This window comes from Tachypleus tridentatus, chromosome 13 (assembly GCF_004210375.1).
Source record: "Tachypleus tridentatus isolate NWPU-2018 chromosome 13, ASM421037v1, whole genome shotgun sequence".
NCBI classification, from domain to species: domain Eukaryota; kingdom Metazoa; phylum Arthropoda; class Merostomata; order Xiphosura; family Limulidae; genus Tachypleus; species Tachypleus tridentatus.
In genome coordinates, this window is record NC_134837.1 from 242,303,864 (window position 1) to 242,323,163 (window position 19,300).

The 19,300-nt window shown below is 33.3% G+C and overlaps 1 protein-coding gene across 2 annotated transcripts in view; it reads right to left on the reverse strand.

The window, feature by feature from the left end:
* The window catches only part of LOC143238752 (nephrin-like), a 163,439-nt gene that overhangs the window by 23,403 nt on the left and 120,736 nt on the right, over positions 1–19,300 (reverse strand). For both annotated transcript variants that reach the window (XM_076479261.1, XM_076479259.1), the window contains exons 6-8: positions 14,448–14,732; positions 9,146–9,430; positions 6,132–6,437 (exon numbers count right to left, since the gene is read on the reverse strand). In XM_076479261.1, the coding sequence (XP_076335376.1) occupies positions 6,132–6,437; positions 9,146–9,430; positions 14,448–14,732 (876 nt within the window). The remainder of the gene's footprint in view (positions 1–6,131; positions 6,438–9,145; positions 9,431–14,447; positions 14,733–19,300) is intronic.

Consider the following 19,300-nt stretch of genomic DNA (forward strand, 5'->3'; position numbering starts at 1 on the left):
CTTAATTGTTCTTTTACTTAAATATTATTATTATTTCTACTTTATCAATGCTAGTTAGTTCTTTAAACGTTGTTTAATTTTAGAACTATGTGAGAACAATATTGGCCATTATGTGGTAAATGTTACATTAAAGGTTAATTCCAGATAGAAAAAAACTTTCCAAGTTCTGTGCCTCCCTTGAAATTGGGCCCCGCATGGCGAGGCGGTTAGGGAGCTCGACTTGCAATGTGATGGCCGCGGGTTCGAATCTCAATCTCCATCCCACTAAACATGCTCACCCTTAACGTTTGTTTGTTTTGTTTTGAATTTCTAGCTGCATTCTCTGTAGTCTTACACTACTAAATTAGAGATGGCTAGTGCAGATAACCCTCATGTAGCTTTACGTGAAATTCAAAGGAAACTCTTGAAGTAATTACTTCCATTGTCTGTGTATTCACGACAACTGTCGACGCTGCAGTTTTATGTGTAACACATTACTGTAAAAGGCGGCAAGGACAAGCTTAGACTACTTACCTTGAATATTCTCCATCCACATAAACATACTTCTCTGTATGTCGATTTTTGGCTTTCCAAGCCACATTTAAACAGAAAAGTAGTCAAGAAATTTTATTGGAACCAAATCAGGAGTTTCTACCGGCATAACATGGTCGAATAAGATTGCTGTGATTTTTCAATCATTTTTCTCATGGCAGCCGTCATTGATTCAGAGATGTGGCTGAAAATTTGTGACTTCTTCATCATCTTGAAATCCCTGTTTATTATCTCACAAACTGCACCAGGAGATATTTCAAATTTTATCGCAATGAGTCAGGGAGTTCATTTTCACAGCCATAATATCTTCGCTTTGTGATTAAATGAGATACTCCGTATTGAAATGAAATATGTTTTTGGAACTGTGCATATTCTAAACACTCACTGAATTTATTATTTTTATCAAAGAACATTATGATTTTTCATCTGTGAAAACGTCGTTTAATATCACAATACAAACATCTTTATTCGGAAACTTGCGTAATTATGTTAAAATAGTCCTACAAAGTCCTTGTGGCGGAGGGTGCTGCTGACTTCCTTCCTCCCTTCTAGCCACTAGATCATAATTATGGACGACTAATCCTGAATTTTAGGGACACCGAACCTGGTTATTTTGTCCATGTGCTTTTAATGTGTTGTTAAAATGGCAATATCGGTTAAGAAGTGCTATTAGATGTGGTTCCAATACAAAAAGACGTCCAGGTTGTTTGAAATTGGATATACCCTCCCTTCCAAATAAACAGATGTAAGTGTACCATTAATAACATCTTTCTCAGCTCAATAAACTAATTGTTTGCTATTTTACATGAAATATGAAGGTATATTTTATGAAAGCTCGAAGTATTGTCAACATTACGTAATAAATAAAGCTCAAACCTTATGGAAATTTGATAGTTTTAGACAAGAAAACTATGTAAAGGGTTCTCTAATACCTGTTGAACCCTTTCTTCACTACGTATACTGTCACAAGATGATTATACTGCTTTACAGAGGCGTAGATTTTTTACACCCGATGGGGGGGGGAATGATTTTTGTAACCACTTATGCGGACTGTTCAATTTGCAAATTAGTAATCTCTAATTACGTGAATTTCAAAGCTGTAAACATGCAGTGACAGAGTAATTTTGTTGCCACGATACTTGCATGTATACTTAGGCCTAGTGACTGATACCTACGAACTATCGCTTATTTCGAAAAGCTTAGAAGCACGCTTATATTAAAGAAGTACATTTCGGCTACTGAAAAAGCCTACATCTAGGCCTAATTATGTAATTCGATTGGTAAGAACACGAGAATCACAAGAACAAACACATAATTTGTAGGCCTGTGATACAATAAAACAATTCAACAGACCAAACTGTAGGGAGGATGATTGTATGCACCATACCCCCCACCTAAGATGAAGGGGGATGTATACCCCCATACCCAGGATCTACGCCCCTGCTGCTTTAACTTGTTGCACTAAGTATGAATGATTTTTGTGGCTCATTTCCTCCATATTAAATATTGAACATTGCGCCTATATAACAAATTAATAACTAACAGTAATTTGAAGAGAAAAAGCAATTATGATCAAATACTTACCAATACGTCTGATTATAAAGTATGTAAATCAATTCGTATTGATTTTGCATCTAAAATAAAATATGTAAGAGATTCATGACAAGGATCATTTAAACATAACAGGAAACCACTAAAATTTTCATGATATTAAACACCATTTCTCGCTCGGCATGGCCAGGTGGTTAGGGTTCTTGACTTGTAATCTGAATGTTACAGGTTTGAATCCTCGTTCCACCAAACATGCTCGCTCTCTCAGCTGTGAGGTGTTATAAAGTTACGGTCAATCCCATTATTCGTTGGTAAAAGAGTAGTCCAAGAGTTGGCGGTGGGTGGCGATGACTAGCTGCTTCCCCACTAGTCTTACGTTACTGAAATATGAACGGTTAGCGCAGATAGCCCTGGTGAAATTTTGCCCGAAATTCGAAACAAACGAGGAAGCAGTATTTCTAATGTGAGTTTCGGACATTACTCAACAATATTCGATGGATGAGTGAAAAAAAAAGCGACGTTAAGATATATTGTTGTGAAACTTAACATGTAGTATACACTTCAAATAGTATAAAACAAAACCATCACATATTGCTTTAAGAATGAATTTCTTGTAAATGTGTTCATTAAAAATATGAAATTGTCAGTGATAGAGTATTGTAAAGACTAATATATAAAAATATTATAAACGATATCAGCCAACTATATTCACGTAGACCTTTGTGTTATGCAGGTAAGCCTTACTTTTTTTGGTTTCTTTTCTCAATTTACTGTAAAACATTTCAAAAATTCATTTATTCTCAGTCAGTGCAGTCACAGCACGTGGTCAAGAAAGCCATTAAATTGATTTCGTTATAGTTTCTTTTTATTTCTCTCTCTCTTCTTTGAAGATAACGTTTTTTTTTTCTGTCCACGTGGAAAAATGGTAGGCCAGATGGCACCTCGAGGCTATAGCTATACCTATGTTTCAGTCGCAATGATCAATCACTTGAGCAGCGCTAATCGTCATGGGTAAATCCGACGTTTTCCATTAAGTAAGAAACTTTAGATTCAAACATTTATGTCCTGGATCTAAAGTGAATTGTTAGCCGGGACACATCTCGAGGGAAAAAAGCCGGTATAATGAAATTTCGAATCCAGTAAAAGGCGACCGTACAACGTCCACAAGCAAGTGCACGCGCTATGTTTTCTCTCTTAGTTAATAACGAGTGTTTACATTGTGTATATTACTCATTGAGCTCAGTCTGATAACTTCTTTACTCAAACGTGGTTAGTTTTAACTAAAATTTTGCATGTTTTAAATAATATGTTCTGCCTATCTTCTCGTTATAAAGTGGACGTACCTAACACTCTGAAAGAAAACCAATTTAACCAAGAGTTTGTGTATTTTGAATTTCGCGCAAAGCTACACGAGGGCTATCTGTGCTAGCCGTCCCTGATTTAGCAGTGTAAGGCAAAAGGGAAGGCAGCTAGTCATCACACCCACCGCCAACTCTTGGGCTACTCTTTCACCAACGAATAGTAGGATTGACCGTCACATTATAACGCTCCCATGGCTGAAAGGGCGAGCATGTTAGGTGCGATCGGGATTCGAACCCACGACCCTCGAATTACGAGTCGAACGCCTTAACACGCTTGGCCATGCCGGGCGTAATTTAACCAAATTGACCACCATGAAAGCATGTAACTTGCATTACATACAAATGTATTATTGAAAGAATGTTGAGAACAATAACATATTCCACTTGTATATTTTAGTACAAGAAATATTTTTATATATGTAGCTCAGTCAATAACATTCACTCCTAATTCATTGGTTCCGCCAATTAAACTACGGAATTTGAAGTCGCTCTTATAACGTATCCATAGCCTCAAAGTGAGTATCATTTTGTTATTTTTAGCATTAATGGGACGCAAACCATGGACTTCAGAATTCATAATCTGAAACCGTAATCACTAAGCCGCTTACCCCAATAAAACGTTTATAACAATTTTACATCTTTAATTTAAAAGTAAGGTTCATGACGTAACTTCCAAGAAGTCTGACACCATTGAAATGGTCAGTTGTTTGAAAAGAAGTACTAATCAGATGGAAGTATACTTGTAGACTGTTTTAACAGCACTTTGAAAACAAATCTTTACAACTATGTACCTCAACTCATTCATACAAGGTTATATTAATGATCAGGTTTTATGATCAAATGAAGAGGAATAGAGAACTCGAGATACGTCTATTTGAGAACAAAGTTTTCAACGAGACAGGTAACCAATAACACATCTTTATTACATGACAAATAGACTAACAATAGCAGAAGTTCATATATCTGACTTCTGAAGTTTAAATCCAACAAAGCCACATTGGATATCTAAATTTCTGTTAATATCAGCCTTTAACTATAAATCGGTCTTACATAGGCTAGTGGTCGATGCGTTGGGTACCGAATTGACTTCCATTGAATATGCTTCGCAATTTCCATTATTTCGTTGAAACCATGAGGCACAACCTATACTGTGGTGAGTTTACTCGATGGCTCCTTTCTCAAAATTAGGAATGGCTATACATGAATTCTAGGAGTTCTTACCTAGTCCTTTAACTCAAAAGCGGGTAATATATCGATAATTTGAGAATATTTTAAGTAATAAAATTATCCTTTAAAATAGAGTGGTTGATTACAGCTGAAAAACGATATTACGTACAGATAAGCCCCTGAATGGTAGTTAACTTTAGTAGAAAGAAAGCCTCCCCCTTTTATGTTAGAGGATGTATGAAAGACTTAAAAGAATATTAAATCATTTAACATAAAAGTAGGTTTTAAAGTCACTGACGTTTTTTTTTTAGAAATGTTAACTGAACCAAATTACTAGTCCCTAAACCATTTAAAATAAACGTATTTTGCAGAATACAGAGTGTATTCGGTAGATGACAAACTGGTGAAACATGATTACTTCTTCAGGAGAATCGAAAACTGTAGTAAAAACTTGATTTTTGAAGTGGCCAGATTCAGAAAAGCGAAGTGACCAAGGTACGACACGTGTGAGGCAAACTTTACTACACATGTTTCGGAATTATTTAATTTTATCCGTGCATTAGAACTTTCAACGAAAGTAGCCTGTGGAATGTTACTGAAGAAATAATTCTTGATGACGAGAAACCCGCTTGAAATAGAAATGTCTCTCTGAACGGCTGGCATGGGTGTTAACACTTTTATTAATAAAATAGAGAACAACGTTTCGACCTTCCTAGGTCATCTTCAGATGGTCAAGAAATAAATAAGTTACATTAAATATAAATCTTCTGAATGTTGTATTTATTTTTAACAAATAATCAAGAAGAACCCAAGAACAATGGTGTCTTTTAATACTTGAGGTAATTTTATGAAAAACACAAAGAAAACCTAAGCACTAACAAATAACAGAACATTTATTTCTTTTAAGAAGGGCCGTTTTCTTTTCGTTTATGATTTTAAAATACTTAAGGGTCGGATGAAAGAAATAAGAGTATATAATGCACCGTGACTTAAAAGTGCCACAAAGAGACATAAAAAGCGATGTCACTAATACACCGGCAGCAGCTTACAGTATCCAACAAAAAATAATCATCCGCTGGTCTTCAATACTTGAGAAGCGACAAAAAACTCTTACCATAAAATCATATATCTGTAAACAAAAGGTAGCAAAAATCACAATAACACACCGGAGTCCGTTTACACCTATCACATCATCATGAATATTGAATGAATCGCTAATTTAAAACATAAAACAAAAACACAGATTTTGTAGTTTTATTGAATCGGTTAGATTTGAAACTAACGTCATTAATTGAATAACATTGTTCAGTGTTCTAAAACTGCTTTGTTAAAGAAGTTAAAAGTCCGAATTAAGTATCATTTCTACCTTAGTGAAAATTACTAAAAAATTATTCAATAAAATCTGAATAATTTCGCAAGAACTACACCTTAAAGTGACGATCGTATTGAAAAATACAAATAAGGTTCACTAGTGACATATTTTATAACTTGGAAAACAAAAAGCACTATATTTGATCTTACCTCGTACAGTTAATTTCTCTGGTGACCGAAGTGTGTGTGCTGTCAGTACTGCAGGAGCGCTTCGACCTCTGGCGTTAGAGGCTAACACTAGAAAGCGTATAGCTGCATTACCTGGGAGTTGTGAAACGGAAAACTGTGGTTCAGTTGAGGTAGTTATATTAGCTAGCATATTTCCATTTTCTAAACTGTAAGCTTCTATTGTGAAACTTTGGGACAAGCCACCGTCATATCCCCGAAGGCACTGGATAAAGATAGTGTGTTCTGTCTGATTCAGCACAGAACAGTTTTTTACAGACTCTGGAGGGCCTGTGGATGAATAAATAATCAATGTACTATTACAGACTACGTAGAATTACAGCAACTTCTTAAGTTTTGAAAAGTATTGTATTTGAAAAGCATCTTAATTTAACCTAAATAAAATCCTCTCAATTTCTACCTGTTTGTTAACGTTTTCAATTATTGTTCCCTTCCAAAAATGTACAGTTGGTTTTTGAACAAGTACTGATTCAGCCAACAGGGGTGCGTGTAAGAAAGATACAACATAATTATTTGAACAAATTTCAAAAATTAGCTACCATATAATAAACAATATCTTAATCATTTTTAAAAGCGTTGTGAGTAAGAGTTCATGCGTCGATTTCAATAGATATTGCTCAAACCTAGGTTTTTGCTGGTCAGACTAACAATAAGGATGCACACAGCTTATATGGTTCATTCCAAAATCATTTTCAAGAATAAAACAATAAGAAACAATTGTCAGTATAAGTGGTTTCGTCCACTTAAAACAAAACAGCTCAGACGACTAGCTTCAGTTAACCAGTTCTGAAAATAACTAACTCAAACAACTAGTTCTGGCTACAAAGTTTTTAAAAAATAACTCATGTGACTAGTTTTGGTTACACAATTCTCCAAATATTATCTCAGACGAAGAGTTTTGGTTATACATTTCTGAAAAAAAGTTCAGAGAATTAGTTTCGGTTACACAATTCTAAAAACATTATACCAGTCAAATAGTTCTGGTTACACTGATCTAAAAAAATTAAGTCATAAAAATAGTTTCGCTTAAACATTTAAAAAAAAATTGAGTCAGGCGCTTAGTTTCAGTCAAACAGTTCTCAAGCAGTTAGCTCAAATAAATTGTTTTCCTAAATGATTTTAGGCTATAAGAAGAAGCTCAAAAAGAGAAGTCTTTCGCACTCCTTTTTCCTTCTACTGAAGGAAAATAATATTTAACAGCACTTCTAAGTAATAAGACAGATTGTAGATTAAGGCTATATGTGAATAAATAATATACACAGATATATCATTTTAGTAAGTTTTCTTGTAACACAAAAATAATATAAAAGATTATAATTATTAAAAAATATATAATATTTAAATATTTCATTGTATGTTTTAGATCATTGTTATACCTAATTTCTTCTTTCTGTGATATAAAAACGAATATGATAGGTGACTTGAGATACATTAAACAGAATAAATTAAGTTATGGTAAGTGTATTATTGAATACATTTGTTCAAAATTCGCTGGATAAAATAAATTAAATCATATAAAATAACAGAAAGAATGTTAAAACAGAAAGATTTTTGTGACTAAAATTACCTAAAATATTTTAGTTTTATTTCCTGTGTTGTTTTTTCTTCATAACAGCGTTTTATTTAAGTCGTTCTGTGCTCTTAGAGAATTTACTATCAACTTTTTAAAGTGCAGAGTTATAAAGCAAAGCGAATTACATTAAGACGGCTTACAATGTTTCTAGTGAGTATATGAGCACGAGCGTATGTATGAGATGAATAATATGATTCACTATACAAAGCAGAAGTATTGTCAAAGTTCATTAAATGTTTAAAACGACTCTTTAGATTTTCAATGATATAGCGTTTGCTTAGTCGATACGTGCTTTTACAGATTTAAACTAGAGATAATTATACAATCATTTTGAGGTCTTAGCATTCGCATAAACTCTGGTGAAAATAGTGAAAGTCATCTCATAAATTATTTTTTCAATTTAATCCTGCTAAGTAAACCTTTCTTGGAGATATTTGACATCTGTGTAAAATGTTTCATATATCTTGTTATGAAATTATTTACATAAGGGATTGTTTCATCTCGCCAAAATATTTTACTTTCAAACGAGTGCATAGTTGATGGGATGGGTTTTTATGTATTATTTATTTATTTATCTTTTACGAAAAATTAATAAATGCTATTCTATCTGGGTAAAAATTGATTAAACTAAACTTTCAACAGCGAAATTAACATGCAGCAATTTTGTATAATGTTGAGTTGGTGTTTTTAAATATGATTTTCAGCTAACAGTAACAGGAAGAATAATATATATCTATATAAATGTGTCTTATAAGAAAACTAAACAAAGCAATAGCTGCTATCTTTACAATAAACAGAAAATAGATTTTGAAATGATTCAATATATCATTAACATTTAACAATACTCTTTTGTAACATTTAAGAGAAAAGCAAGAAGATATAATATAATAAAATTATCAAAGGCAGTGTATACCGACAATATGGACTCCTCGTTAAGGCTAGCAGGAATGTAACTCTATACAAATGTTACACACATTTACGGAATTTCCTGACAAGCTGAAGACTGGTTGCTCTTAATGAGTTTATAATCTTTGAGAATAGAGTTGGTCTCTGGAGGCGATGGTTTGTGAGTGAAGTTAAATGTGGCAAGAAGGAATGCTGATATGCATGTTACAGTATGTAGTGTTTACGTGCGTATAAAATATTGCCTCGGATTATAAATGCTTAAGCATATTGTTACGCTGCATAACAATACAAATTTCTGTCGTGTGCATGTATTAACACTTATGTAATATCTTATCCACACATTAATACATAACACAAGTCTATTTATTATGTTTCAATGATTAACTCTATATGATCAGTTGTCTTGTTTGTTAAATAAAGTAAATAAGGCTTAGCTATCTTTATGACATTACTTTTTCTTCGATACGATACAAAGTACACGAACAACTACTTTAGTTACCCGCTGGAATAATGTTGAAAGAACAGCTGTCTTTCTGAACGCCGACACTGTTGGCTCCCCAGCACTCCAATGTGCCATAGTCGTTTCTCGTCTTCGGGACATAAGTAGCAAAACTCTGTGATTGGTTACTAATGTAGTCTATATCTTCAAACCGCTTTGAAGAAGTGATTAATCGCCAATGAAATGCAACGTCCGGTGGATCAGCATCTAGAGTACAGCGAACTTGCACAGTTTCACCGATAGCTACTCCATACGACCGTCTTTGATTCCGACAAACAGGCGCATCTAAGAGTTAGACACCAACAAATTACAACGAAATGGAAAAATAGAACATAATTATTTAAGGTTCTATTTTTAATTTGTTGGTTCTTCAGACTACAATAAAATCAGTACAAATCACTATAAGACTGGATTAATATTGGATTTCCAATAATAAAAATATAGAAGAATATTTCATTTTCTCACTGTTTCTCTTCTTTCTAACTGATGTTGATATTTGTTAAAAAATTAAGTTTAACTTAAAACTTTGAATGTTAGAACTCCTCTGACCTGACGACCTTGGGTGTTAAAATCTATAGCTTATACAATTCATAAAATATAACAGAAATATTATTACAAACGTTTTCTTATAGAAACTCAACATCTGTTGTATAGTTGGGAATAAAGTGCTAATCATATTATTATTCATACAGTGATGTAGTTTGCCGTTTAAAAGGGGTAAACATTTATCGAATGCCAGTGTTATACACCTTATATAGTTTGATCGCTAGGGAATATATGAATATACAGTGTTAGAATGTATAACGGAAAAGGTTAATAAAAAGGGTTTAAAATACAAATATCATGCTATTTACTCCAAACCTATTGGAAGTAAATGAACTGCACCAGAGTAGATTTACGTGATCAGATTTATACTGTGAATAGTTGTCGTCTGTTATTAAAGTTGTGTGAGCTTATATGAAATTTGTAAAGATAAAACGGAAATAAACAACTTAGCTAATTTGTAGAAAGTCATACAGAACCCACGGAAAAATAATTCAGAATCTTATAGTGTTACATTTAAGGTTATATAAAAACAATATGTAATTTTCTGTTTAAATAAAATACGAAATAAAAACGCAATATACAATTTAATCACTTTTATTTGGTTCATTACATTATAATGAATGTATTTGATTAACAATAAACTGGTAATTTAGTTGTATTTGCTCGTTATTTGTGGCTCCAGTATGCGTATTACCCCTCTACTTCTATAAACATGTCAAGCATGCTATGCACACAAAAATCTTACTGGATTTATTCAGGTAATTTATTTGGAGAAATGTTGACTCTCCATTTGTTTTTAAAATTTTAAACTCAAGTAAATGAGTTTACAGAACCCCTAGTAACACACGAGTCACATTAAAATTGAATAAAAAATACCTTGAATACTGTGGTTTGTTTCACCAATAACTATTGTTATCCTTTAAAGATTTTCTATTCAAAACGAGTGATTTCACCAAATGTTTTTGAACAAGTAGTTACATTCATTATTGAAAGAAGCAAAAACATAAAATTAAGCAATATGGTGCAGTCCGTGATGACGAGAAACCCACTTGAAGTAAAAATGTATCTCATATCGGTTGGTATGGGTATTAACGCTCACTATTAAAGCAGAGAATAACGTTTCGACCCTCTTAGGCCATCCTCTTAACCTGGAGATGACCTAAGAGGGTCGAAACTTTGTTCTTTTCTTTATTAGTAAAATTGTTAATACCCATACCAGGCGTCCTGAGATACATAATAATGGAATGGTATACAGACTCCTTCGATAGTTAGAGACATAAAACAAGTCCACACTTCGAGTGTTAAAGTAATCTGGTTTAGAAACTTCCACGATATGATCTCACAATTTCTAAAATTTAATTTGGAATAATTTAATTTAAGATGGTTAACATGCATATAAATAAAATACAAATAACTTATATTTGTTTTTGGCACACGTGGGTCCTTTTTCCTTTTCATTTCCTAAATCTCAGATTCATATATATATATATCGATTGGATGAAAGACCGTGTTGCCCTAGGCCTGACAAATATTCTTCCTTTAAATGTACTTTAGAACAGTGATGAGAATACATCAATAATCTATTTGTCCTTGTCTGAGCTGTGCAAAGTTTGTAAACATTAATGTGAAACCCAAGGCTGAACTGATATAAACTACTTTTCAACTAGTATAGGCGATTCTAGTTCAATCGAGTGTATTGTAAACGAGGAAGGAATTCACTTTATTGCTTTATATTAATAATTAAAAGGCCGGAAAACCAGGAATATATCTGATGAAATGTTCTTGTAATTCAAACCATACTCACTTACAGAATATTCGTTTTCAAGACTTCCAAATTACAAACAGATCGTGTTTGATAACAATTACTTCGATGTTCGTAAGGGCAATGGACTATGGATGAACTGATATTATAAACGAACTGAAACTCGCACTACGAGAAAAAGTAAAACGGAGACGGACCCTATTTCAACAAAAAAATTTCCTAAAGCAAAGACGCCGCTCGGTGTTGGCGTGGACACTTCCATTGCACTGCAGTACTTCTAACTTACTCGCTCAGGTCGTTTGCGTTCATTGTGGTTAAGCCTTGTGCCTGGTATACGTGATTATCATTTGGTTAAGGCACTGAACAAGAGATTAGGGAAGTTGCAAGTGCAGTGGAGGAAACAACGTCACAACAGGACAAAATGATATCTTAATCATACAACTACAGTAAAGATGGATTAACACACGCCTATAGCTTACCCTAGGCTACATTGTATACAGTATTGTAATATATAAAACAATATTAATAAATAGATAAACAAGAAGATATAAACACGTTCTAACACGATTTCTTGTCCATAGAAAAAGGTGTTGAATGAATAATTAACTCCGGGAGTGTGTAGAAGATTTAAGAAGTATGTATCAAATAATTAATTAATTATTGATGGTGATATATATATAGAAAACCAATCAAATTCGTAATTATGGATGAGGGATATATATAGAGAACCTATCAAATTCTTAATTATGGATGGGTTTGTTTGTTTTGGAATTTCGCACAAAGCTACTCGAGGGCTATCTGTGCTAGCCGTCCCTAATTTAGCAGTGTAAGACTAGAGGGAAGGCAGCTAGTCATCACCACCCACCGCCAACTCTTGGGCTACTCTTTTACCAACGAATAGTGGAATTGACCGTGACATTATACACCCCCACGGCTGGGAGGGCGAGCATGTTTAGCGCGACGCGGGCGTGAACCCGCCACCCTCGGATTACGAGTCGCACGCCTTACGCGCTTGGCCATGCCAGGCCAATTATGGATGGGAGGATATTATAGAAAACCTATCAAATTCGTAATTATTGATGGGCATATATATAGAAAACGTATCAAATTCTTAATTATGGATAGGGAATATATATAGAAAATCCATCAAATTCTTAATTATGGATGGAGGATATATATCGAAACCTATCACATTTTTAATTATGGATGTGGAATATATATAGAAAACCTATCAAATTCTTAAATAAAATGGTTTGAAATTTAATAATATATAAGGAGTATCACTATAACAAAATTTTCGAAAATCTGAAAAAGAAGAAATCGAAGTAGTAAGTGAAGACGCTTGACATGGCTCACCGAATGAAATTTGAAACTTGATGTTGGAGAGAGCACAAAACGAAACAAAAAAATAGAAGTAAAATAAAAGCACAAAACGAAACAAAAAAATAGAAGTAAAATATAAGCATTTTATTTCACGTCATACTTTTCCTTCTGCATTTCTGTGTTAGATTCAATGAAAAATCTGAGAAGTGGTTTGGGAGAATATCGCAAAAAACACAAAACAGCACTGTGGTTTTTCTATTGTTACTGGATATTAGTGTTAATTAATTTGCAAGCCCGAAACGTAAATCCCGGCCAACTATTCAGTTTTCTCAACTTTTCAAAATAAATTTCCAAATTATTCAAAAGCAAGAATAACTGAGCTGTCTCGCTAAGAAGTGCTAACAATTTCGCTTTTTTGCGTGTTTTTACCAAATCACAACTTTTAAGTAAGGTTCAGCAAAGCGTAACTGAAAACGCATTAGATACTATATACTATTTGTTTTCTTTTGTCATATTCGATAAACGAATTTCTTGTAAAAAGTATGCATAGCGAAGTACTTAAATTTTATTTTATAGTCGCTTTTAAAACCTAAAACATATTAAATAGACCATTTGGAAATTTTATCTTCTGTATAATAAGTACTCTGTTACTCCAGAACAACGATGGGCACATTGTGTTCATCCAATGTGTGCGAAAACAGTATAACTCAAAGGTTTTTTTTTCATTTAATTTCAATAAAGTCTCATACAAAAGTTTAATGTCATCCCAAGGACTAATTACTTAAGTTTCGGTGATTATAGATTAAAGGTCACATTGAAGTTCAACAGCTTTGATTTCAATGAAAGCTAATAGGGATTTTGATAAATTGTCAAAACTCGACAACGAAGTTATCTAAGAAAATGACATGAACTGTACTTTATTTAAAATTCTAGTTTGACTTATGATAATTATCTAAATAACTGAGTTGAAATAAACAAATTGAATGACGTAAGACTTGACAGATAAAAATTATATCCATTGACGGATAACACTGACCACAGTGTTTTGTGATATGTGGTAAACAAATCTTAAATACTTTTGTTGTTTTAATCGACACGATATTTTGTTACATTGTGTGTGTGTGTCATTAAACTATTAAACATTCAGTTCAATTTCATACTCTTATCAAAATCTATATGATAAGAACAGATGAAAATCATTAGATCTAAAGAGTGGTTTGAGCCAGTTTAAACAATAGATGTCTTTGTTTTCATTACAATATCTTAAAATTTATGTCAAGTTACATATTAAGACATTATTTTTGGAAGCTTTTCCTGTACACTTCGTTTGTAACTTGTATATTTTCAATAATTATTACTAAACATATATATTAAATTTTATTTGTTTATTTGAATTTCTCGCAAAGTTACACGAGAGCTATCTGCACAAGCCGTCCCTAATTTAGAATTGTAAGATTAGAGGGAAGGCGGTTAGTCATCAACACCCACCGTCAACACTTAGGCGACTCGTTTACCAACGAATAGTGGATTGATCGTTACATTCTAACGCCCAGACAGCTGAAAGGGCGAGCATGTTTGGTACGGGGATTCAAACCAGTCAAGTGCCCTACACACCTGGCCAGGCCGGTCCGTATTCAGTTTTAATTTTTAGATTAGTCTATAGAAACTTACATTTAACTGTCATGTATATTTCGTTGCTAAAACCAAGACCTTCGGAGTTGCTAGCGGAACATCTGTAGCGCCCTCTGTGAGCTCGACTAGCTTCATGTATTACGAGCGTTCTATTGTACATTGTAGATGCTGCAGCCGCAGGACTCAGTGAAAATTCTTTTCTATCAAACTCCCAAGAAACATCTTTGACGAGTGGACTGGCATGAACTTTGCATTCAAATTTAACTTCTTCCCCGTCCCGAACGTCGCCTTGCTTGTCTAACTGAAGAAATAACTTCGGAGGATCTATAAGACAGAAACACGAAACTTAACATATCTATATAAACAACTAATTATTAGACTACTTGCAACATGTTAACCTATCTTAGAGGTAGAATTAATTTGTGAGTAAATGAGTAAATCCTAAACTATCAGAGCTACGAGAATTTCAAATGTTACATTTATTTAAATGTAACGGTATTCGTCGTTTTTCAAAAGCTTTAAGTCAGAAAATAATAAATATGCACATCCTTAAGTTTTAAGAGAATCTTAAAGTCTAATACATGTTGTTTAAAAAACTTTGAATACAAATTCGTCTTCCGCATCAATGTACCATCTAGTACTAGGCGTACTTCCGCAGGGTCCTCGAAAGTGTTCTGTTTCAAGAGTAAATAAAACTAACTTAAAAGTAACAAATGTTTTTATTTCTTGCTTTTGAACTTCATATCTCATTCTGCGTTGTAGCCTACAGAGTGCTTAATTCTTTTCATGATTGATGGCATGCGGACGTTTTACTAACGTCATAGCAATTGAAATTGCAACGTTAATCGTTTCTTATGTGACTTCATACTAGTGTCTACTGACTGACTGACTGATAGACAACATATTACTTCATAGTGGTGCAAGTGGTTAAAACGTGTTACCCGTCCAGGCACCCTTTGGTTAACTTTTGGGGAAAAAGAACCAATGTCAACTGAAAAAGAAAAGAAAAAAGATGAAATAAACGATACGCCTTTTTAAGGCGCGTTTTTATCGAGTTAATCTTCTTATAACATATGGTTTCTAAATTTAGTTTCAATATTACTCACAGAGAATCTTTTAAGAAGTATATTGAAGAAAAGTTTCAGAATTATATCTATAATAATAAAACTCAGTTTTTGTCTGTTTTAAAAATTGCACCTCATCTTACTATCTAAATGAGCATAAAATATATACAGAGTGGCCCGTAAGTCCCTACCCATCCACATGTTATTATGTTATATTCACTTACTCATGTATTATGAATTTGTTTCTTTTTTTCAGAGAAATATGGCCGATGTAAGACCATGTTGAGAAAAATGTCTCACAGAACATGGCGTCGCATAATATTATGCAGCGAGAATGAGGGACAGCACACAGATACACTGGATACATAAGATATATAGATGGGTAGGGACTTACGGGCCACCCTGTAGAACACAAAATGACTAGATTGTGTATTACTATAAAACAAATTAAAAAATTGATATTTTCCCACCAAATTCCTAAAACGTTAACACTTCAACTGCAGACATGTGCCCGGAATTATAACTGCTAAAAAATGCTCAAATAGATAAAGAAACTTCAGCATATGCTGGATACAAAAAGTAGCCTTGAAATGTGTTCGCACCAAAATAAACATAGTGTAATTGAAATAACCTATTTTGAAACAAAATTGTTAAAACAATTTTTGAAAGTTTTAGCATATATTGTCTAACAATATTACTTAATTTGCACAACAATTTATATTACGTGTTATTAAATATTTTAAAACCTTTGTTAAATCATAATGCTGAAATCATTATACTTTAGTCTTATAACAAGAACAAATGCAATAAATTGAAAATAACCTCGTTTATTGCAAGTTGTGCAAAATATAATAACTAAGAAGTTATAATAATTTTGAATAGAAATAAAAAATGCTACTATTAGTCCGCTATTATCAAAAATATTTATTTCAACCGAATTACTTATTTTTATGTCTAATTTTAAAGAATATATTTATTTATGAAATTTTATATTTAACGTGTAATCAAAGCTAGTTACTAACATAGGTAAAGACTGAAAGTTAACCATGTAATAAATATGGGTAACCTTAATACATCATTTTTACTTTTAACGATTAGAATGCACTGGTTCATGAATTTGGTACCACAGTTGTTAGCGGTATTTACGGCTGCAATCCCAATAATATATCAGGGACTTTGAATAACATGAGAAATTTAAATTAGCATTAAATAAGTATACGAAGTTAACATTACAAAATAACAAAAATAAAAATATTTTAACCAACATTGTAAATGAAACAACAGTTTCAGAAAGACAGAAAATAGAAATTTACTTACAAACACATAAAAACTGGCACTTGTTTAGTGTATTACAACAAACTATATATTCCTTAAGAACAGTATATGGTAGTGATATTGTTAATACTTTTAGCGCCCCCTCCTCGATAAGCTTATAACGCTACGAATCTGATTTCGATACTCTCGGTGTACGTGACGCTGATAGCTCATTTGTGTCTCGTCTCGTTTATAAACAAACAATACATTTAGCTTAGGACCTCCATCCCTAGAATATTACTTCTATGGTACCACATGAGGGAATGAAGTCTGAGAAGTATCTGAATACCACGTGTCACTTTATATATAGATTTTATGTCAACTTACGCAATATTTCACTACTCTTCTGCACATGCGCAGAAAAAGAAAAATACACGAACTTTTGTCATATATTATACATATTGACCATTATCATTTTAGCTTTTCATTTCTTGATATGCCTGCATAATTACAACTATAGAAACTGGGTTTCGATACCCGAGGTGGGAAGAGTGTTTAGCTTCAAACAAAATGAAACTTTTTTTTTTTTTTTACTTCTACAAGTTTGTTCAGTGGAAAATCTTGAGTCGTTAATGCAGCCTATTTACGTCTCTTTGCACTTCCACTTATTATCAATGGGTGATGGACAGGAGGAATTGGCTTAAAATGCATTTTTTTTTCTCAGACGAATATCTGGCAATTTGATCGATTAAGATGTTGATCAAGACAGATTACAATGGGAGGGAGGTGTTTCTTCTTCGCCTGTTTTTCTGCAAAAGACCTTGAACTCCATTTTATTCACGACGGCCTCGACAAAGTCTGCACAACACATTTTGTAAATTATTTTGTGGTACGTTTTTCTGATTTATTCGCTTTTTGTGACAGCTTTTCAGTTCTGCGAGTGTCAGACAGTCTTCGACATATTGCTAAATGTAATTCAGAGATTATGTTTTTCATACAGGACGCCACTGGTTTTGCAACAGTCTGTCAGTGTATTTAGTGTAGCGATATTATATAATATTATGTAACAGAATACTGAGATTTATTCCTTACATACGTTTCGAACCATGTCTTTGCATTCAGTCATGCGGAGAAATGAACATAAAAGACTGCTACGTCTGTGTCAAGGGATCTAACGCCAAGACAGAATAACTCTGGATTACGAGAAACCCACTTGAAATAAAAAATGCATCTCAGAATAACTCTGGGGTCAGCATCTTCCTGGAATCTGCATGGATGCTCCCCTGCCGCTAGTTCTATGTTTCTTACTCTGTGAAACTCTTGAGCCTGCTTAAATGCATCAAAGAACAACTAAAGCGTTGACAAAAGAACGGCACAGCACACATGTCAGTGTTACGAACACCAACCTTCAAGCGTCGTTTACACGTGGCTCACGGCTTTGGTGGAGCTTTCCTTTTAAGTACAAAATTTAAATGTTCCACAGCATTATTTCATTATGGCAGCAACAAAAACACATGAAATGTCAAGCTTCACAAACTCAATGCTTCTGTTTTTTAAATTGTGGGTTTTCTCTCCCATTTTATTTTCATTTTTTTACTAGTTTGACGAAACCCAACACTTGTAATACTTTTATGACTAAATACAAATTCTACACCTAAAATACATACATATATTCACGTATTTTCAAACATGAATACAACAAGTTCTAAAACTTCACTTTCCTAAGTCGCATAAAATGTTTACAGGTAGGTGTCCGAGTATAAGTTAATATCCTGACTTCTTGAAAAATAAATTTATTTCAATTTCAAATGGTATCAACTATCGAATGATGTTGGGAAAGTGCAACAAATAATTACTGAAATTAATTCCGAGTCTATTAAACCTCACGCATCTGTACGTTAAAATAAAGCAATTACACGTGTTTTCATAAGTACCTTATCAAAAAAAAGTTACATGTTTGTCATGTTTGTAAAATAATGAACATCCAGGGGAGACTAACAATCTGTTTACAGAAAAGTTCTCATAAATCATAAAAGTAAAAAAAGAATTTTGTCGATTTCTCAAAACAGGCACTTAAGTTAATATACAAATAAATGAATAGGCAGTAAGATTCACAATTTTTTGCAGACAATTATCATGAGAAATTTCTTATACATTTATCTCTATTTTGTATATTCGCACCAAGTGATATCAAGGCTATCTGTGCTAGCTGTCCGTGTAGATTTTACAATTATAGATTCTATCTTGTCAATAGCTTCCATTGCCAACCCTTGACTACTCAGGAAGAATTAGAGGTAATAGTGACTCTTATATTGCGCCTCTGTCCTAAAATGCGTAGTGGCGCAAAGGGTTGCGATAACAGACCCTCAAATCCACACTTTGCTGTCTCCCGCTGGGTTTACAACACTAAAATCATTGTTTTGATTCTCTTCAGTCGACAAATAGCCCAATGTGGCTTTGCTATAAGGAAAGCACACAAACTCTGCCACACTAACCACTAAGCCATGTCTAACCCTTTCTTTAATAAGTTCTAAAATGAAACATGTTTTTTTTAAGTTGTGTAAAACTGTTATT